This window comes from Crocuta crocuta, unplaced genomic scaffold (genome assembly GCF_008692635.1).
Source record: "Crocuta crocuta isolate KB4526 unplaced genomic scaffold, BGI_CrCroc_1.0 scaffold47, whole genome shotgun sequence".
NCBI classification, from domain to species: Eukaryota; Metazoa; Chordata; class Mammalia; order Carnivora; family Hyaenidae; genus Crocuta; species Crocuta crocuta.
The window spans coordinates 1,409,856-1,433,397 of record NW_027531995.1 but is presented as its reverse complement, the minus strand read 5'-3'; the positions used below and the strand labels follow the sequence as shown (position 1 = coordinate 1,433,397).

Below are 23,542 nucleotides of genomic sequence, written 5' to 3'. Positions count from 1 at the left end.
AAGGTCTTCTACAATAAAGTTTTACCAGATTTTTGTAACTTTAAAATATTGAGAAAAACATGCTACAAACTTTTAGTGAAGTCTCCTTTCTCTTTATTTGTAAAACTCACAGATTAGCATTAATACACTCAGCATTAACTCACAGCAGATAAATGTACAAAAGTTAATGTCAAAGAATTCAATTTCTAAAGTTCTACTTCATGGAATTTTAACCATCAAAAATAAATGGCTTAAAAATTTATTTCCTACAGTAACCTATGTGATGAATAAAACTAAAAGGCAATTCACATACTGGAAATATATTTGATCTAAGTATGGGCAGAAGGTTAATGCACAGAATATATTCAAACTCATAAGGAAATGTTTACCACCATTTGAAAGTGGCCAATTGTAAATTAGTTCTTAGAGAAAGAAGTAAAAGATTAATAAGTGTATAAAATATTCATTCTTATTAGCAATGAAAATAATATAAATGAAAACAACAATGAGAAACATGTTTTCACCTTTTGGGTTAGTAAAGACATAAACTCCGTTAATGCTTATTGCTGGCTCACTACTCAGTCCCATATTCATACGTTGTCAGACATGTGATAAGTGGAACTTTCATAAAAGTTTCCTATCCATATCCTCTTTGATTTCCTTCACTTTACTGGTAAGGATATTTCAAGTTTTAATTTTAACAAATCATTATGTTTTAAAAGTCGTGTGAGAATACAAGAGCTCAGATACATACAGTTAGGAGTCACTTCAATTTCCATTGTGCAGTAAGCCTTCTCTTGATTTTAATGATAGCCATATTAGACTTAGAATTCAGGTTTTATTTACATAATCCCCCACAGACGGCCCCAGAAATCCATTAAGGGTCACCTTACTTTCCCATACACATAGCAAATTCTAACCTGTTCATTCATTTCCTTTTCTATTATCAGACTCCTTGCTTTTGTAAAGCTTACTGCTTATTATACTTTCATCTCAAATAGAAAATCTTTCAGTTTGGCTTTCCATCTTCCTAAACTCCACTCCAGTATGTATTACTTGCTCCTCTTCATGTTATAGTCAAAGATTAAATAGTCATTTACTTTCTGATGTATGTAAAACTGGAATTCAAACTGCAGAAATGTTCCTTGGAAGCATCGATACACCTTGAGGTGTAGCAGTGTGGGGCACAGTGTTTATCTGTGCCTGCTCCTGGCTGCGTATTAAAACGAGGTGTTGCATAATGGTCAGGGAGTAGAATTTATTTTTGTAATAAGCAAAGGAGAAAATCTCCTTGGTTCCCAGGTGGCCAGTTGCAGAAGCCCAAAGTTAATGACTTGCTATTCATCATGCCCCAAATATACAACTTTCACCATACGATTGACTCTTCCGAAAGAAAATATCAACAGCTGTCAGCTTCCTTAATAATGAACAAAAATTTAATTATTTTCATTCAAATTTTCATTTGAGTTGCAACTGCCAGGATGATCAATTTCAAAATCTTATTAGTTCTGCTAGTGTGAACCATTCAGATTCTCAGGCAAGAAACTGGGGAGACACGCTTTTTTTTTAAATGAACAATTTACGATTAATATTTCTGTCAACAGACATTTTCCAACATTACAGAACTGCAAACATAGGCTTTCGTTTCAAAATCAACATTTAGAAAATGGGAATGATTACTTTTTGCACTTAGGATGCTATTATATGTATACAGGTATCCCTCATAATAAATTAGGTAACATTTGAACATTTTCCGTAACACAATGAGTAAATTGAGGAACTAAAACAAAAATTACTTAAAAAGAGGATCTCCTAGATTATTAGCTCCTTCCTCTCTGCACCATCAGTTAAGTCCAGCACAGACAGACTGAGCTAAAATAGCAAGCAGAAGATAATTGGAGTTCTAATACTGGGCTTATAAAAGGAGCTTAAATAGCCTGTGGTAGTACTCCGACACAGAATTTTCCCCTCTGAAGGGCTATTCCTTTTGTATTAGGAAGAAACTACTTGGGCAATGAAATTTATTCTACTCTTTTATGAGCATAGCGGCTGCTCGCCAGTGAAGATACTCTCTGCAGTGTTCTTACAGTATAAGAGCTCTTCCTCGTCCACCTCAAGACAAATACCTTCACTGTCCAGGTGCACCCATGTGGCTTCCGGCAGTGCAGCAAAATCCTCACTTACAGTAGCAGAGCTCAGGATTTTCTTTCCTACTGCTCTCTGCCTCAAGCAACATATAGCCAAAGAACCCAGAGCTTTTAGGCAAATTCTTCACTACTATTTAAACTACTGGCCAGGTTTGGGGCTCCTGGATGGCTCAGTCAGTTGAGCGCTGTTTGAGACTTCGAGCCCTGCATTGGGGTCTGTGCTGACAGCTCAGAGCCTGTTGGATGCTTTAGATTCTATCTCCCTCTCTCTTTCCCCCGCTCATACTCTGTCTCTCTTAAAAATAAATAAACACTAAAAATAAATAAATAAATAAACTACTGGCCAGAACTAGAAACATTTAGTATTTTCTACGTATTTCTAAGGTTAAAGGAATGAAAGTAGATAATAGAGACCAGCATCAGCAAACTATGGCTCAGGGACCAAATCTTGTCCAATATCTGTCTCTGTAATTAAAGTTTTATTGGAACATTCATTTTATGTCTCATTTATAGTTGCTTTCATGCTGCAGTATCAGAATGGAGCAGTTTTGTCAGAGACAGTATAGCCTGTAAAGCTAAAAATATTTACGATCTGGCTGTTTACAGAAAAAGCATATTGACCCCTGCTACAGACTGAATATGAGGAGCCAGTTCAAGATCCCAAAGATATAGTAGCCAGCATCTGAGTTTTCACACTGAAAGTTGTAAAAGTGGTTTTCTTCCAACTTCAGAATTGATAAAATATGGAACTATATCTTGACCTAGCAATACAATAAAATTTTCTCAACAGTGACAAAAAAAGAATTGATCATCTAAAATGGGCAAGGCATTCTTTTCAGCTCTGAGGAAGCAAAATAGAAAATCAGTTAATAACATATTAAATTTTAGTAGTGTGTTAAAGTTTACAAAGTATTGGGCTGTATTTGGTCTTCAAAATAGCTCTGAAAATAGAGAATAAGAAAAATCAGAGAGGTCAATAACTTTTCCAAGGTTACACAGCTTGTAAGGAACAGAGCTGGAACTGAATTTATCATCTTACTTCAAGTGTAAAATTCCTTCTACTGTATCATGCTACCCCTCATTGCTCTAAGACACCTAAAAGAAGCTTTTGAACAAAAAAAATTACAAAAATCTAATAGCATCCATAACTAATTAGGTTAATACCTTAAACACATTTGCTCTCTGCATGAAATTTTTTCTCCAAACATTTTAAAAGAGGAAGAGTGGTCAATGTTAAGTTTAAACAAGGTTAACTGAAATTGCACAAAAATAAAAAAAACCTTTCTGTTCCTTAATTATTAAGTGACTATTCAGGCTGAAATATTCTTAAATCTTTCTGGCACTCTTCTCAAGCTTAGTTACAAAGGTATTTTAAGACAATCTTTTTAGCTTCCTACTAAGATAATTATACTTATATGCCTTTTCAAAATATTTGACAGACTTACATTACTGTGAGCAGAGGAAAAAAATAAAAATCAATATTTAGTTCAAAGGAGTGTACAAAAGTTAGCATTTTTCTCTATTTTTACTCGGAGTTCACAACTTCAAAAAGCTCCACTACTGGGGTGCCTGGGTGGCTCAGTTGGTTAAGCGTCGGACTTGGGCTCAGGTCATGATCTCATGGTTCATGGGTTCGAGCCCCGCATCGGGTTCTGTGCTGACGGCTGGCACAGAGCCTGGAGCCTGTTTCAGATTCTGTACCTCCCTCTCTGACCCTCCCCTGCTCACACTGTCTCTCCTCTCTCAGAAATAAATAAAAACATTTAAAAATTTAGAAAAGAAACCCAAAAGCTCCGCTACTAAGAAGTGTATGTAAGCCAGCAGCGAAGAAGGCTGAAAAACCGATACACTAGCCGGCCCTCAGTGCTTCCTGCTGGGCAATATCAGACTTCACAAAAGCATTTCACATAGTCTGTCTGTATTGTGGGAGGCGAGGGAGCATCATGGCGTAATTGGGAAGTGCAGTCCTCAAAGCCAGCCCAAAAAGGGAGAAAAGGAGCTTAGTGAAAAGGTTCAAAGTTAGAACCTGACTACTATATTTTGGAAAGCAGTAAGGAGATGTCAAGGAGGGAGTCAGATCAGAGCATCCTGGGAGGCTCCTAGTTGCAGAAAATTTTTCCTACTTAAGCTAAGGTTTTCTACCTGAAGCACCCCAGTTATTTCAGCCCACGGACCACCTAGAGAGAACACAATGGTTCTAATACTTCCTGTTAGATACAGTGAGCTTAATATGAATAATATAAAATAATGAGGATATTAACGAATATTCATTTTTATGTTCTTTTTTAAGTTTATTTATTTTAAGGTGGGGGTGGGGGAGAGGCAGGGCAGAGAGAGATAAAGAGAGACAGAATCCTTTGCAGGCTCCTTGCTGAGGATTGATGGGGCTTGATCTCACAGCCATGTAATCATGACCTGAGCCAAAACCAAGAGTCTGATGCTTAACCAACTGAGCCACTCAAAGCGTCCCTCACTTTCTTGTTCTTACCATTAACTTTCTATAAATGGTTTTGTCTAGGTCACCAATTACTGTCACCCAATAATACGCTCATGGTATCTTTCTGTAGGCTACCCCTAGGGCTGTTATTTATTATTTAGGACTTAACAAATAAGCAGTTCTGGAGTTGCCATGTTTTCAAATATCTACCTAGTAGAGATGTATGAGTATATAATTATAACATCAGCATATCTGTGTAATACACATACTAGGAAATGTAAATTCTTATAGATATATCTGAAGTATATATTTTTTCTTTATAGAATATTCAAGGCAAAAATGCTATTACATCAACAATTTTCTAATCTTTTCAATCCCCTACTAAGATATACACCACACCATTTATACCTATGGAAACAGATTAGGAGTACAACAAAAAAGGACTTTTTCTTTTTACGCCATATGCTCCAGTATTGTTTCAATTTTGCTAAGTTATACTAAGCCTATACTACTTTTGCAGTTAAGGAGGAGACAGGAAATAGCCTATTCATCTCAAACTTTAACCAGAAAGTTGAACACAACACAGCTCAGCTCCTCAGGTAAACCAGATACTTTTCCTCCAGGGAGGCTCCAGCAGCTTTTAGTACAATTTTCTTGGTGGCAATTCTCTTGTTATATTGTATTCCTATATTTTGTTATCTTTCCACCACAGCATAAGCTTCAGGAAGACAAGAACTATCTACAGCTTTTAATACTTCTAACCTCAGAATCTCAGACAGTGCTTACCACATAGTAAATACCCCAGGCACTAAATACATAATGAGTAAATCATGACTACTACTAAGAATATCTGATATTGCTGAATATATCCTTATGTGCCAAGCACTGTGCTAACCAAATTATATCCATTGTGTTATGTGATCCTGAAGAAAACTCTATGGAGTATGTACTATTATAATTTCCACTTTACAGATAAGGAAAATTAAGTTTAGAAAATTAAGTAATTTGGCAAAGTAACACAAGAAGCAGCAGAGCTGGGATACAAATCGAGGAAGTCTGAATTTATAGTTTGTGCTTTTGACCTCGACACCATAATGAATGAATAAATGACTCTGCATGAAAGAATAAATAGTGAAGATGTTCATACCTAAGGAAGAATCCTGTTCAGGAGATGGATAGACTAAGATAGAAAATGAAACCAGAGAAACCACTGATGGGGGCAGGAAGAGAACCACAATACTAGCAATCACAATTATTAGAAAAAGCAAGTCAATCTAGATAGTCTAGTGACTTCCAGCAAGTGTCACATCCTCCTACACGAAAGTGTTACACAGTGGCGAAGTGCCTCTGGAAACCTCCCCACATTGCTAAATTGATCACAGAAATAATTTTGACTTTAAAAGATCAACATTTTTACATGTAAAATTAAAGTGGCTATTTTGTGATGGGGAGGAAGAAATATCTATTGCTAATGCATACAGTTTTTATTAACAATTCCATTTTTATTCACTAATACAGCAGCAGCGTGATAAATAATCGCCTGTAACTACATAAAAGAAAGATTTCCACAGTGTCATTCATGTGTTACTTACCTATAATTCTTTAGTAAAGAAGAATTATCATTCTTACAAGAAGAAGGGAAGAATGTCCAGAAGATATAAATAATTTCTCAGGTTGACATGAGAGTAAAACTGATGATTTTTCACAAATGTTTCTAATATAGCAGTAACTAAACCTTATAGGGCAGACCCTGGGACACTAGAATTTCATGCCCAAAGCCTTATCTATTAAGTAATAATGTTACTCAGACCCTAAGCACTATACACATATGTGCCGTGCCATTTTGATTTGGGAAAATTCAGAATTCAAACTAAACCAGGCTTATGAGCCTCAGAAATTCGTGAAAGCCTTCTGTTCCAATTGCTAATAGTGAAGGCCCAGGGTATAAATATCCTGCTGTGTTCAAAAGCCACCACCTACCAGGCTCCTGTTTGGGAACTATAAAATAAAACCACTGGCTTCCATGCTCTAAAACATTCTATTAACAATCTTTATCAGGATTCTGGACATAAGTTTCTTTTCAAATTTCCTTTTCATTCTGTTTTCGCTTGTAGGACAGAATGCTTTCCTAATTCCTAATCTACCAAAAAGAGTCATAAATCAATGCATGGTCTTCAAAGAGTGCCACAGAGACATATTAGACTTTTATTATTCAGAGCTACTGCACTAAAAAAGGAAAAAAAGAAAAGAAAAAAAAAAGAAGTTATTAAACAAGCATCATTTTTAGTTTTCCTGGAGAAAACTCAATTTAGCTCTGTTTTTCTTCCTATAAAGCTTCATCATTTCCTGGAACATAATATGATTCAACCATCTGTGATAGGCCAGTATTGATTTCCGTATCTTAAGTCGCACATTTAAAATCAACAAGCTTTAAAATGTTTAATTTCTAGTGATTCAATGGATTTTTTTTGCTAATACCAGAAAGTTATTTTTAATAAATTAGGGCGTTTTGACATTTTACAATGTAGTCTCTAGACTTGAAGAGGAATTATCATTTGAATATTTTGCAGTGAGAGAAGTCTCCAGCTTCTCTACCTCAGAATACTTGGCAATATGGATAATTGTTACAGAAAGTCTTGCACTGTACTTTCTAGCCTGGAAATGTCTATGTCATGAGCAGGACATACTTTTCCACAACACCACTGATCCTGCCTGACCTAAGGCCTCCCTGGCCAGGAAGTGAAGTGATTCTATTTTCTACGAACACTTCTTGGAATTCTCCTGAACAAGGAGAGCCACAAACTAAAGGAAATCAAATTATGTAAAGTGAATTATAAAGTAGCTGATATTTCACTGGCAGGTGGATCATTTGTTGTAGTCGGTCTTGGCCAACACATTATGCTGATTGATCCAACATGGTAACCATCTTTCACTCCCCAAAGTGTCCTAGTTTAGGTGATAAATTATATGGTTACCCTCTTCACTGGTGACTCACTTCACTGATGTTGCTACCTACATGGAATCCCAGATTTCAGTGTCTGTAAAGTGTATTTTTAGTAGGTACGAAGAGAAATGATAATAGGCTTCATTTCTGACAGGGCTGAGAAAATCTGTGAAACAGACATACAAGTGCCCAATAAAAAATGTTGATGCCTTACCAATTTCAAGTGTGGTTGATTCACATTGACTTCCTGCAATTTGGTGCTTTCTATTATTCATTTTATCTTTTTTGAAAACAGTCCTTCTATGAGTCATAACAAATTAATAAGAAAAAGATTATAACTCTGAAAAATATTTTGGTGGAACTAATGGCCTTGTCTAAATATTACTTTCATCAGCTTTTCACTGTTTGTGTTATAGATAAGCAGGCCCATTTGGGTTAACGTTATGAAAATGACTACGTTCCTAGCTAAGTTAGCCACACAATCGAGAAACTGCTTGGTGATGTTAATTAATGTGGACATCAAGACAGACAGTTCAGACTTGCAAAAGTCACCTCTTTTGAGGTCTTAGGAATAAATGGCTGAATTCACTGAACAAATACTTCAACTGTACTTTTGCCTTGTCAATATAATCATAATGATTGTGATTACAAATAATGTGACTACTTTTATGAGTCACTCTGAAATATCAAAGTAGTCACCCTCCATGTCATAAACAAGGATACTTAACTACTTTTAGAGGAAGCTACATATTATTTCCTCAAGAGAAAAATACTTTGACCGGTTACTTGGGTCAGACTGCCTCTCTTTAGTCTTTTCTCTACACAGCAGACAGAATGATCCTTTAAAAATGCCAATCACATACTGTCACTCATGGTTCATAACATTCCACAGGCTTGCATCTCACTACAATAAAATCTAAAGTCCTTCCTATGAGCCACAAAGCTCTGCAAACCTCTTAGTCCTCGTCTGCTACCTCAGTTTACCTTGTTCAGTAGGATCTGGTATGCATACCCCTTGCAGTTCCTTAAATTCACTTTATGTGTATCCATCTCAGAATTACATTTGTTATTTCTTTGGTCTGAACTGCCTTTGTCTCAAATACTAATATGGCTCTCTTCCTTTCTCCCTTAATTTAGGAGTCTGCTCAAATATTTTCTCATTAGAGAAGTTGACTATGAACATCCTACCTAAAATAGCAGTCCCACACCCCTGCTCTATACATCCTTTATTAATTTTTCTTTAGTACTTTGAGTTCATGACGTTGCTTTATGTGTTATGTATTTGGCAATTATCTGTTTCTAACCGCTAGGATGTAACCTCCATGAGGTTACATGTCTCTTGTAATCGATTACTTGTCTTTAGTGGCTAGACCAGAGTTCATTAAATGGATGTTTCTACGGTCTACAGTGTCAGTGAACTGATTAAAATATTGTAACCTCATCATCTAAACTAATTTCACAATTTGTGTTGAAATGTTTTGACTTCTGAATCTGAATTTCCCCATTGCATATGATCTTTAAACCAATTTCCTCTGAAACCCGTATTTCATGTATTGTTGGTAAGAGTGTAAATATATTGGGGCGCCTGGGTGGCTCAGTCAGTTAAGCATCCGACTTCGGCTCAGGTCAAGGTCCGACTTCGATCTCACAGTCTATGGGTTCGAGCCCCATATCGGGCTTTGTGCTGACAGCTCAGAGCCTGGAACCTGCTTCAGATTCTGTGTCTCCCTTTCTCTCTGACCCTCCCCCACTTGTTCTCTGTCTCAGTCTCTCAAAATAAAGACGTAAAAATTTTTTTAAAAAGAGAGTAAATATATTGGTAAGAGTGTAAAACAAACTTCTTAGGAGGGAAATCTGGCTGTATATTAGGACTAAAAAATAACAACAGTTACAACAACATATACTGGCCCAGTATTTCTACTTCCTGCTATCTTTCTGCAATAATAAACACACATATGTGTCCAAAAGTATGTGTGCAAGGATGTTCATTATAGCATTTTGAATTGTTCAAACTTGTGTATTTCTGTAATTTAAATAAGTAGGTAAATAAGTAAGTAGATCTTCCCCAGAGAGTGATGTCAAAGCAACTACCAAGTAGAAGAGATTATAGTTTTATTGAACATGAGGTTTCAAAGGGTAATTCTGAGTAAAGTGAATGCTAATCATAGTGCGCCAATTTGGGAGACCTCACACTATCTGCCATACCTACGAGCCCCTTCCAAGAGGTCCCTTATAGCTGCAGTCTGTGCAAGGGAGGGGACTGGCCAACACAACCACAGCTGGCCAGACCAAGAAAGGGCGCCTGCCCCTAAGGCAGCTGATTGGTTGGCCGACCAGTTGCCTGTCAGGTGGGCATATCTTAGATCTATACCTCAAGGGGACACACCCATATTTTTCTCTCAGGTAGTTTAGACACGAGGCACACCCAAGGAAGTCAACAGTTAGCAATGGGGCAGAAGCCAACTGGCACACAAACAAGATGGGCAAAAGCAACACGCCAGCAGACAGAGGGTGCAAGTGAACAGAAACCAGTGGTCCTGCTGTACCCCCATTCCTGCTTTTCACTGAGGCTAGGCTGATCCCTGGCTTCTATCACCTGTCCTCCCCCAGGTAGAAGCAGGACATGATTCAACCAGCTGCTGAATTATCTTTAAAATAAGTGCTCTTTAAACTATATTTTACTACATATTTGTTTTTTATAACTAACAGAACATTAAATTGAGGATTAAATTAAGACTTTGAAGTGCTTAGCTCTGAAAAGATAATCGTCCCTCTCTTCCCTCTAATTATGTGTTAATTCACAATAAAAATACTACAAAATGCACAATAAGGGTAACTTGAGCCCTAATAAGTCAAATTTTTTTCTTTAATCATTTTATTATATATCAAGTTCTTTCTAAATAAAAATAATAATCTGGTGATGTTCATTTATGTTTAGCTTGCCTACTAAGAAAGCAAGTATTTTCTGAAGTAAAAGTGGGACTGGAAAGTCCCTATCACAGACTGAAGCATCTTGTCTTCTACATGTTAGGACACCAATAGATAAATGACGTCTAGCAGTAGACAGCATATTTTAAAATTTTTTTGTATATGTTTTTCTATTGAAAGAATCAGATATAGACAAAAAATGTCAACATAACAGTAAATTATATTTTATTATACTTAAACACCCATTAATATCTATCAATGCTATTATAAGTACATCATAGAAATATATTCAATTATTTCTAAATAATTTTTTAAGTTTATTTATTTATTTTGAGAGAGAGAGAGTGAGAGAGAGAGAGAGCACAGGGGAGGGGTAGAGAGACAGAGAGAGAGAGAGAGAGAGAGAGACGGAATCCTAAGCAGGCTCTGCACTGTCTGCACAAAGCCTGATGTGGGGCTAGAACTCACAAACGGTGAGATCATGCCCTGAGATGAAGTCAGACTCTCATTCGACTAAGCCACCCCGGCACCCTAGAATATTTTCAATTATTAATTCAAAACCCAGGAAGCCTATAATTTTTACGTGCCAATATTTCAGAGGAATAAAATTTTAAATTTTATTCTAAAACACCAAATACAAAAGTTCAGATCAATTATCAAGTAGTTTTTAGAGGCTACATACTAGGAAAGTCTTGAGCCTTGATACTTCCATTCTTTATGCTATACATCACTTCATGGTAGGGTTGTAGTGAAGGGGACAGAAGGGGCCATATATTCAAAGTGTTAATTTTCAGGATTAGAACAAAGAAGCCACAACCTTTGCACATGTGGGTTGCATCAGTGGGGGAAATATGGATAAATTTCATATGCTCATCTCCCTTTCTCCATCTCCCAACCCTGTGCCAATAATCCTCCTTACAGCTCAGCCTCTCCTCTGTGAACCTAATACAGTTCTTACATTTACTGAAGAAAGAACAAGCCAGGTTTTTTTCCCCCTGCCTCAGGGAGGTCTGTTGTAGGATTTCTAATTGTGCGGAGTCTTTTATGTCTGACCAAGTTTTATAATCGCATGTTGACTCTTCAGCTGTAATCAATATTGATATGTCTGAGTTAAAACTGTCTTCTCTTTGTATAATACTGTAAAATGAATCCCTTGGCATTCCTAATCTTGTTAGATTATTTGACATAGGTAAAATTTTTGCTTCCTTTGTTGACCAATTTTTTTTTTAAATAACTTTATTGAGATGTAGTTCATATAACACGTAATTTACTCATTTAAAATGTACATTCACTGTTTTTAATATATTCACAGAGCTGTGAGACTATAAGCTGTGAGACTTGGAATGTTTTCATGCCCCCTACCAAAAACAAACAAAACCCCACTGTATCCATATCTCCCATTCTCCTTCTTTATGCCTCTATTTTCTGTCTCTATAAATTTGCCTATTTTGGACATTTCATAACCATAAATAGAATCAAATGGGATATGGTCTTTTGTGACTAGCTTCTTTCATTTAACAATATTCTCAAGCTTTCCTGACTCATTCTTTAAATGGGATTTGCATCATATCCACACTGTTTTCCAAATATTAAAAGAATATTTTGTATATTTATGCATGTATATCAGACGGTTTTCCAAATTATTGCCCTTCCCAGTTTCCTACTGAAATCAGAAGAACCTCTTCAAAATAAAAAATAGTTCTCAGATTCCACAAATTGACAATGCAAACCCTACAGGTAACAAAACCTAAACTCATTGATATTAACATACTTATACCTGACTAAAATCACATTATTATACATGCACAATAATCCTCCCCCAAATGCCCAATCTATTTAAGTGCTCAAAATCAAAGGAGTTCTTATAATTCAAAATTGAATAACCAGTAAAAAATGAGAAAATGCACTGAACAGACACTTCATCCAAGAAGATATACAAATGACAAGTAAGCACATGGAAGCATGTTCAACATCAGTAGCCTTCAGGGAAATGTTTCACAACCACAGTGGGAGTCTACTTTATATCCATGAGGATGGCTATAATAAAAAAAATAGTCATAATACCAAATGTTAGCAAGAGCACAAAGAACCTGAAATCCTAATACACTGACTGTAGAACATAAAATACTATAGCCACTTTCAAAAACAGTTTGATAGCTACCAAAGTCAAACCTATACTTCACCAAAACAGCCAACATCCCTAGGTATATAGGTGTTTTAACAACAATATGTGTGAATTCATCTCAGTAGAAATAAAAACATATTTCTACCTAAAGACACAAGTGTCCATAACATTGACCAAATGTCCCTATCTTTCAAACTGGAAAAATTTTAATCTTCATTAACTTGTAAGTACACAAACAAAATGTGGTAGGTCCATACATGGAATACACTTAACTATAAAAAAGAATGAACTACAGATATTCACACATTGGAGGGGACAGAAAAAAACATTCTGATATGTGGGGGGGAAAAACAGACATAAAAGACTACATATTGTATAATACCGTCTAAATAAAATTTCTAGAAAAGGCTATACTATGGGACAGAAAGCAGACCCATGGTTGTCTGGGATTAGCCACTGGCACTGGCGGAGCCTCAGTGAAGTGCAAATGGGAGAAGGGAACTTTTGAAGGTAATGGAACTTTTCAAAAACTAGACTGTGGTGAGGGTTGCACAATTATATATATTTATAATAAAAGTCATTATACTGTATATTTAACATGGGTGAGTTAAATGCTATATAAATTATATATCACTAAAGCTTTTAAAACAAAAAAAAAACCCCACAAACAAATATTCATAAATGTAAACCACTCAAACCATACCTCAGTATCTTGACTAATACCATGCAGACTACTAATGGACAGATAATCATGACATGAAAGTTTTGCCCATTCAGTCCTACATCAACAAGTTCTCAAATTGTTTGGTCCTTTATACTCTAAAAATAATTTATACTCTCAAAAATAATTGAGGATCTCAAAGAACTGTTGTTTATGTGGATACCATTAGTCAATATTTAACATATTAGAAAATATACTCTGTCAGTATTTACCATATGGGAAATTAAAATGGCAAAGTAAAAGTGTTATAAATTCAATCTAAAATAATAACATACCTATATGTTAACACATAAAAACTATTATTTTAATAAAAAGTATAATTATTTTCCAAAACAAAATAAAAATAGTTGAAATCATGGCTTTTTAAGAATATTTTTGCCAATCCGCTTCATGTTTGGATTAATAGAAGACTATCATATTCCCATATCATCTCTTGCATTCAATCTGATGCAATATTGCACATCACACAGCCTCTGGAAAACCCCACTGTATACTCAAGCGAAAATAAAATGAAAAAGGCACACAGCATCTTAGTATTATTAGGAAAGTAGTTCTGATCTCACTGACCCCCACCGAGGGTCTTAGGAATGCCCAGCGATCCTTGGGCCGTCGTTTGAGAACGGCTGACCTTGATTCTGCTCTGAAACCAACTGATGTTCATTTTAATAAAATGGTTTAACCTGGAGTGTCATTAACACAGTTACTTTAGGATTAAGGTGTTTGAAAACAGAATCAGAAAACTTTCTGAAAACAGTTGTCAGAGCATTTTGAGCCCAATATTGTATGGACCTGACTACAACTTACTTAAAAGTAAACAATCAAAATGAGACACCTCATGCCACATTAATATTTACTTGTTGAATCTCAAACACTGTTATAGATTCATCAGCAATTAAAAGAAATTAGACACTACTACAGACTGTTAAAATACCTGATTGTTAGATTGATATATTTTTTAAGTTTATTTATTTATTTTAAGAGAGAGAGAGAGAAAGGGAGGAGCAGAGAGAGAGGGAGACCCAAACAGGGTCCACGTCATCAACACAGAGCCAGACTCAGGGCTCAATCCCATGAACTGAGAAATCATGACCTGAGCAGAAATCAAGAGTCAGACTCTCAACCAACTAGGCCACCCAGGTGCCCTTACATTGTTATTTTCTGAAGTCCATTTTAGTCATGGACTCAGACGCTTTTGTTTCATTTCCTTTCTCGTATTCCACCATTGCTATGAGTATGAAAACTCTGACATAGTTTCTGTATATGCTTGTAAAATAATAAAACATTTTTTAATTTTTCTAAAACAAACCTTGATACCATAATCTAAAATAATCATGCTAACTTTAATATTTGAAAAACAACTGGTTAGTGGTTATTTTAGAAAACATTATTAATTTGAATTGAATTAGTATTTATCTCTTTTGCCTCACATTTAAAGAATAATATAATTGGGGGAACTGGGTGGCTCAGTCAGTTAAGTATTCGACCCTTGGTTTAGGCTTAGGTCATGATCTCATAGTTTGTGGGTTCCAGGCCCACGTTAGGCTCTGCACTGACAGTATGGAGCCTGCTTGGGATTTTCTCTCACTCTCTCTCTCTCTGTCCCTTCTTTTCCAGCTCTCTCTCTCTCTCTCTCTCAACAAGCAAACGAACGTTAAAAGAGAAGGATGATAATATAATCAAAAGTTTATGTGTGTCTTCTATTTGAAATAGTTGGAGATGCTCGCTTAAGATGTACCAGTTCCTCTGGGATATCTCCAAAGCTCTGGTCCTCTTTGAACTCAGTTGTAAGTACAACTGACAGAATTCCAAGTAAAGCTTGACAGAATTCCAGAATTTATAACTTGAACTCTAAAACAATAGTGTAAGTACTTACTTGACAATATCTCCTTCAAGAGCAATCACTCTTTTAATTATCTTCTGGTCTGGGTTTTTAGGGGACCTAGAACAAAATAAGATTATACAATCAGTTATGTCTGTACTGTTTTAATAAAATGAAAAGAAATTCTGCTTAAAATCATTATGGAATCCTTGCACCCATGACATGGCTTCAATCCTACTTAGGTCCCTCAAGTGATATGAAGCTACTTTTGAAGAAATTCTCATTTCAAACCTCTGGAGGAGAAGTCATGCTGAAAGTTTATTAAAATAAAAAGTAGACAGGGATAAGAATTTTCATATTATAAAGCTAAGTACTTGCAAGAAAGAGGATTCATATATAAAGAAAATGATTAGACATCTCTTTAAAATCACATACTTAAGTTTCTTTATTTCATTTAAAATAAACAGTGGAATTTTATTTAAATTGACAAGAAAACAATGAAGATGAAAGGTGTTTAAGAAAAATCAGAAGATTCTTTTAAATTGCATTTGGGTTTAGCCATTTGAAAATTATGTAATTCAGACTGCTAAAACAAGGGTGCTGACATCCCACTCTGTCCCTGGAATTTCACTCTGCAGAAAGCCACGTCGGCCTGAGTAGCCCTATGGAGAGACTCATTTGGTGAGGAAATGTCTGCCGACCATGTGAGTGAGCTTAGCATTAGAACCTTCAAGTCTAGGGGCGCCTGGGTGGCTTAGTCGGTTAAGCGTCCGACTTTCGCTTAGGTCATGATCTCGCGGTTCGTGGGTTCGAGCCCCGCGTCTGGCTCTGTGCTGACTGCCAGCTCAGAGCCTGGAGCCTATTTCAGTCTGTGACTCCCTCTCTCTCCGACCCTCCCCTGCTCACTCTGTCTCTCTCTCTCCTAGAAATAAATAAAACATTAAAAAAAAAATTAAAAAAAAAGAACCTTCAAGTCTAGTCAAGTGCTCAGAGACTACAGCTCTGGCCAAGTGTCTTCTACAATCTTGTGAGACAGCGCGAGCCAGGACACCTACCTAAGCTGCCTTTGCGTTTCTAATACTCAGAAAATGTGTGAGATAATAAACATTTGTTCTTTTAAGCTTCTAGTTGGGGTAATTTGTTACACAGCAAGGGCCAACTCAATCTTAATAAGACCAATTTCTTGCCAATAACATTTTAAGTCTTTTAACAGACACATTTCAAGGAATATCTCATACATCACATAAATGATCATTTAATACGATTTTGGAAATCAAGGATGGATAAAAGTATTTTCAATTCAAGTCACATTTTGAATTGAGTGGCTTTTAAAAAGAAAAGTAAATGCATAAAAACTGAAGAGATTAAATATATTCAAAATGTAACACTCCGTCAAAGTAAATATGCAGTTTCAATAAGATTTATATTTCACATTATATCTTGCTGAGAAAATGAAATCATCTAAATCATTTGCATCTACTTGTGAAAATTGGTCTCACATTTTCACTAAATTATAAATATTCTTTATTTTAAAAGGTTATTTGATCAGAGTTTTTGACTGAACTGTCCCTTTCATTGAACTGACTCACCATTATATTCCTATAATTTTACTGTCATCTGTGTGCAGCTAGAGTGAGAGTTCTTGGCACAGTGAAGCTGACAAAATTGTGCAGGACCCCTGACAGATATTTAGGAAATTCCCCTCCTGTGTCTCTTTGTTTTAGATAACCAGAAATGTATAAAGTATAATTCTGTGCTCACCAAAGAAGTGTATATTAGAACAATGGAATACCATTTTCCTATTATACTGACAAACAAATAATAATAACAACAACAAAAGTAATACTGGTAATACAGTTTGTTGTTGAGGGTCTAGGGACACGAGTATTCTCTATATAAAAAATATGTAAATGTAATTGTGCCTCTTCGTAAAGCAGTGTCAAGATTTTATATTAGTTTTAACATGACAATTATATTTTTAGGAATTTATCCTAATGCAACAATTATGAATATATGTAAAACTTTAGCGATATGGATGTTATCTATTTTTTAAAAAGAGAAAAAATTCAGTTAAGAGTAAATTAAGTAAATAGTCCATCTACATAACAAAATATTTTCCAGTCATTAAAATGATACCGTAAAATAATTTTTAACGATGTGAAAATATCAACATAACACATAGATTGAAATAGAAGTTAGAAAATAGTATGCATACTGTGACCTCACATCTGTAATTAGAGACAGAGAATGCACACACAATTGTACAGGGAAAAATCAAGAAGGGCATAAAACCAAAGTCAGGGGGTAGGGAGTTCTGTATCTGATTTAAAAAACATGCTTAGATTTTTTTGGTTAAGATTTGTGGGAAGTCTATTAGCAGATGACAACTGTTTGTGTCACATGACATTATCTGAGAAGGAATGCCCCAAGAAAGGGTGAGACCTGAACTAATCGCCAAGTTCCCCCACCTCACATTGATGTGGTATTAACGATAATGACATAATATGAAAAGCAATCCTTATCACTGTAAAACAATATTTTATGCCAACAACTTTTAAGCTCTTGAGGTACTTGAAAAGAATTTTATATTTTAAAATAATCTGTATTTTAAGATCATGAAGCAAAATAGAATATGCAAAGTGAGCTTTCTATATAATTAAAGTCTTATGAATTACTATTTCAAATATATCTATAAATTTTAAAGTAATATTAAACTCATGAATCTAATCAAATGATTCAAAATGAGAAAAAAAAAGCTATTACTAACATTAATCCCATTACTGCTCAAAATCTATATCTATATTTTAATCATTAGGCTGTTGAATGTACTACTTTCATGTAAGTAGAAGTGGTATGAGGGTTATTATAGATTTACATTGTGAAAGTCATTGAACTTCCCTTTGTCTAAATTTTCTTGGCCATTTGCCCATCTCCTGGGAAGTGTGAAGAATAACAAGGATTATATGCCTTCCTTTAGGGATACGATGTATGCTGTTCAATAAATACTAAAATTTGCATTTAAATTTTTTTTTTAATGTTTTATTTATTTCTAAGAGAGAGAGAGACAGCGTGAGCAGGGGAGGGTCAGAGAAAGAGGGAGTCACAAACGGAAACAAGCTCCAGGCTCTGAGCTGGCAGTCAGCACAGAGCCTGACGCGGGGCTCGAACCCACGAACCGCGAGATCATGACCCAAGCGAAAGTCGGACGCTTAACCGACTAAGCCACCCAGGCGCCCCTAAAATTTGCATTTAAATTTGTAATTTCGGTGTTTTCATAATAAGCGTTGTTTTACAATATTTATCTCTGGAGCCTGAATTTTAAGCATTCTGTCATATGTTGATGATTTAATTAGACAAGCTTCCTCCAGAGGCTTGGACAGCATGCCTAGAATTATCTGCATAGGGCTCCGCACACGACTTTGGTGTGGCAGAATCGGTGTCTCACTGGAAGGGCTGTTGGGAGAAGAATAGGGTCCAGCATGGCCAGCACATTTCTGTGACACTTAGTGTCCTTCTTGAATTTCACTTCCCATCTTGATAAAATGCTGTTTTCATCCTGTTACAGGCCAGACAGAGCCATGTCCTAGGTCTCATAATCTCTGTAACTGATTTCATGCTCTTGTATGTTCTTTCTGTACACTTTAATTTTGATCCTGTCTGGAGCACTAGGAAGGTACTTTGGAATACTCAAGAGATGCCCTCTGATGTTTTGTGGGGATGGAAAGATTTGCAAGAATGCCACACTCTCTGTTCCTGCTTTCATCACACACATACCTTAATCCTCTGTCTAGGCTGTCACTCTTCTCCCATTTATAGTAAAATTCTAAAACTTCACTCTGGATTGCAAAGATTTTTTAGTTTACATGACTCAGGATTGGCCCATTATCATAGAATTAATCTCATTATTAGAAGTCATTTTAGCTACAGTCTAACGTAAGCATTGATCCCACAAAAATACCACAGTATATTCGTCACTAATTACATATATCATAGAGCAGTCTACATTTAACTCTTCATTAATAAGGTAAAATAACTGATATTATAGGCATGCCTTATAGTAGACAGGCTGTTTTTTAATGTCCTAAAGAACGGTCATGCATTGAAACACATAACTGCACACCATCACAATTAAAAAAAAAAAAGGGAACATTGCTGTTTGAATCATTAAAATAAGAGGTATAATAAAAATTCCACTCAACAGTTATAAAAAGTCATATAAAAAGAAAGTTATATCAGGATATAACTTCCCTCTTCCTTTTATTTTGAGAAATAATTAACATATAACATTTTATTAGTTTCAGGTGTACAATATAATGTAATGATTTGATATCTGCATATAATGCAAAATGCTCATCACAATAAGTTTAGTTAAGGTCCATTACCACACATAGTTAATTTTTTTTTCTTAATTTTGGAAAATGTTGCCTGGGTTTGACATGGTTTTCATAGAAGATTAGAGCTAGAAAGGCCCATGAGTGTATCTAGCTCTTTCCCTGCTGCTTGTAATCTCACCCATGTGGCCTAAGTGTCACTACTGGGTCATCTAATGCCTTGCAAATGCATGAACTGGGGTATAATTTCCATGGGGTACAAGCCTGTTACAATGGAGATGGTTGTCACTGCTCGAAGTGAGCCACTGACTGTGTGCATCCCACAGAAGCAATGTGGGTCTCATTTTCAAGGAGATAAGGCCAGGTCGGAAGTCCTGAACAAGAAGTCAATCAAATCTAGCCTGTAGAAAGGTTTTATTTGGTTCATGCATAATTTTATTTTAATCTTGAACTAGCCAATAAAACAGGAGACTTCACATAAAAATTCTAATTTCTCATTCCTCTTGAAGAAAGTAGGAAGATCTGGCAATCCTAGGTCCACATTCTTGCGTGAAGAAAAGTTCACAGGAGCTGAGAAGCAGAGACTGAGCATGTGCCAGAGTCCCAAGAGCTTGCTGAACAAATCTCTAGTGCCTGAGGGCATGTGAGGTCAGGAACCTCTAGAAATCTTGGTGCTTTCCTTCACTTCCATTATCATATAACTATGGAGTGAACATGTATAAAATCTCTGGCAGAGCAGGCCTAGTACCTCATAAGTACGTAAATTTTAGAGCTCTCTCTTCTTAAAATAAAGGAGATCAATTAACTCGGTCCAAGCAAACTGTTATAATCCTTCCTTTAGATTCACAGAATATTTATTTCAAAACCCTTCTTATAATGAAGAGATTTTCACAGTCTGTTGAACTAGAAGGCAAGAAAGGCATCTTAAAGGTTTGGCCAAACTTTATTATGCAATTAACTAAAGAAACATTAAAACTAAATATAATATGATTCACAGTGAAAAGCACAGGTTAGTTAACTTAAATGGGTTTTATCTGCAAAATCAAGATAAAATGACTAAGTTTCAATGTTCAATTTTGTAGATTTGCTTCACTATCGGGAAAAGCCAGGTTAATGTTTCAAATGGGCCTTCAACAATAACTTAGTTTCTTATAGGGACCAGGTCTTGTAGAGAGATCATGGGAAAGGCACCATCAGTTGGGGGGCAGAGATGGTTATGTGCATAGAAAACCTTGAGAAGAAAAGGAGTTTTAGAGCACTGGGGCCAAGGCTCTTTAGGAGGCTCACATGTAGAATAGAGGCAGGACAGGGAAGGGACGGTTTATCTACTTTGGCGAACTTGTCACAGCCTACCCTACCTGAATCAGGCCACTGAGCAGCAGCAAGAGAGTTTTTCAGAGAACCTGAGAGATTTCTTTTTATTTTGTTTTTAATTTTTTAATGTTTATTTATTTTTGAGAGAGACAGAGCATGAGAGAGGGAGGGGCAGAGAGAGAGGGAGGCAGAGTCTGAAGCAGGCTCCAGGCTCTGAGCTGTCAGCATGGAGAGCGAGGTGGGGCTCGAACTCACGGACAACAAGATCATAACCTAAGCCAAAGTCGGCCGGCTAACTGACTGAGCCACCCAGGTGCCCTGGACTTGTGAGATTCCAATCAGGGTTTCTCAGCGACCGAAGAATGTGGCAGCAGAAGCAATGAGCTTATGTTTCAGATTTATCTTCGATAATTCCTTACACAAATGTATTTTAATAGTACTGATGAAATAACAAGAGCATGGACTTTAAAAAATTAAGCTGTTGTTTATTGATAAAAATTTTTCTTGGTTAAGTCAAAGGCTTGTTTCACTGTCACTAATCAGGACTGTAAGAAATTGAATAATCAAATAGTGACAACTGGCCTTCTCAGAAAATCAGCCTTGACTACGTAAAATCAATTATGTGTGTATTATGACTTTCAACTTCTCTGCTTGAAAAGAGATGAGGTCCATTTCTGTACCAGTTAGGAAGGATGTTGGGTTTGCAGTTGGTGTTGAGGAGAATAACTACCATGACTTCCAGTGCTTTGATGAAACCTCAGATGTGACGCTACCTGCCCAGGTCTCTGCAATTTCCTATCGTTGGGGCGGGCACTGTATCCTTGGGGGTTGCGGCCCTCTGTAAGTCTGCTGTGGCCGAACAAAGAAAGAAGGTGTATATGGATTTCTACAGAAACTATGATTCCGTGAAAGATCTTTAGGGGCTGAACAAGGCTGGTATTGTTTAGAGTGCAAAGTGATTCTGGAATGTAGAGAATTTCTTTGGGGCGAGTTCCATGGAAGTTTGTCACTGACCTGTCTTCCTAAACTATGAAACATGAATATTGGGTTATGAAATAGTTTCTCTTGATAAATAGTTAACAAATAAAAAGAAAAGAGTTGCAATAGTTTTGTAATCATGTATTTGATTCCGAAATGAAGGTTCTCACTTAACTATGAAAGTTTTAAGGCATTCAGTATAGTCATAACAATGAGCTCATTTCCATCAGTTTATTCATTCAAGCATGTCAAACACACAGAACTTTGCAATCTTCAGGTATTGAACAATTACAGTTATACCTCACAGTCTAGAATAGGTTGTATGTAAACAAATATATTTATATAGCACATATATAAAACATGGCATATATGTAATGCATATGTATGTATGTGTATGTATGTGTATTCTATCATGCAATATGGAATCTTGCTATTTAAAGAAACTCCTCTGATCTATAAACTCCTGGACTGAAAAATACTTTCACTGATTTTGTTTTGTAAATCTGGGTTTTCACACATTGAATATGCTTAAAGTTGGGATATCTGTGGAGTTGGAGGAGATGAATACTTAACATAAATATGTATACCGACTATACTTTTAATTAGACTCCCAAAGTACAAACCTTCATATAGAAGTACTACCACTCTGTTTCCAAAGTAGAACATATTCTCAGGAGTACCTGAGCTGTTTTTACTGTAGTCAATATAGGTTTTGCTCCTCTACACCCATTTAGTGAGTATGTCTTTGCAATAGACTACCAATTAAGGCCATGGAAGAAAATTTAACCAGTCTTCAAAGGAATCAAACCTTCAAACTAACCTTATAACCTTAATACTGCAATTAAGCTAATTGGCTTTATATTTTCAGCTTCAACCAGGTTAGCAAATAGTGCCACATTCTTTTAGTAGGTTTGAAGAACATACAAACCGTGAGTGAGCCTGAAAGTACAAGGTATTGACATTTTCTTTTTTTTTTTCAATGTTTTATTTATTTCTAGGAGAGAGAGAGAGACAGCATGAGCAGGGGAGGGTCAGAGAGAGAGAGAGAGTCACAGACTGAAACAGGCTCCAGGCTCTGAGCTGGCAGTCAGCACAGAGCCCGACGCGGGGCTCGAACCCACGAACCGCAAGATCATGACCTAAGCGAAAGTCGGACGCTTAACCGACTAAGCCACCCAGGTGCCCCGGCATTGACATTTTCTATATCAGGCCATATCCATATCCATCAATACATCATGGAAAAGGCAGACCAACTGAGATGCAAAACTAATACTAGTACATAAGAGCTGAAGAGAAAACACTTTATACCGATATCCACGCAAGATATTCATAATATGTGCAGTCACCTAGAGAATGCTATTTGGAAGGATGTCCCAGGGGTCAGTCTGTCTCCAACATCCCACTTGCAGTTTGCCTCAATGTTGGTCATATTATGGGGTGTAAGACAATAAGCTTAGGGCAGGAGGTATTTTGGCACAAGTAAGAAGAGGGAGAACAAAGGCAATCTTGATCATTTACCTAGAGCCAGCATTTAACCCCCACCCATAATTAATTTCTTATTGGACAAATATCCAAAGAGAAAAAAAAATATTTTCCTCATAAACATAAAATGAATGTCTTATCTGTGGTGAATTAAGCTTCTGAAATCTGCCTAATTGTGTTCCACAGGTGTTTGTGATGGACAGAAGCTATTAAAATCCACATGCATCCATTAGCGATGTGCACTCCAAACAACATGGATAGAATGTCTTCAATGTGGTTTTCTGTGGTCAAATAAAATTGTGAGATATATACCGATGTGCCAACCTGCTGCTTTTCT

The 23,542-nt window shown here is 36.2% G+C and overlaps 1 protein-coding gene across 2 annotated transcripts in view; it reads right to left on the bottom strand.

The window, feature by feature from the left end:
* Window positions 1–23,542, bottom strand: part of IMMP2L (inner mitochondrial membrane peptidase subunit 2) — an 855,505-nt gene that overhangs the window by 265,476 nt on the left and 566,487 nt on the right. For both annotated transcript variants that reach the window (XM_077775070.1, XM_077775071.1), the window contains exon 5: window positions 15,155–15,220. In XM_077775070.1, coding sequence (XP_077631196.1) covers window positions 15,155–15,220 — 66 coding nt within the window. The remainder of the gene's footprint in view (window positions 1–15,154; window positions 15,221–23,542) is intronic.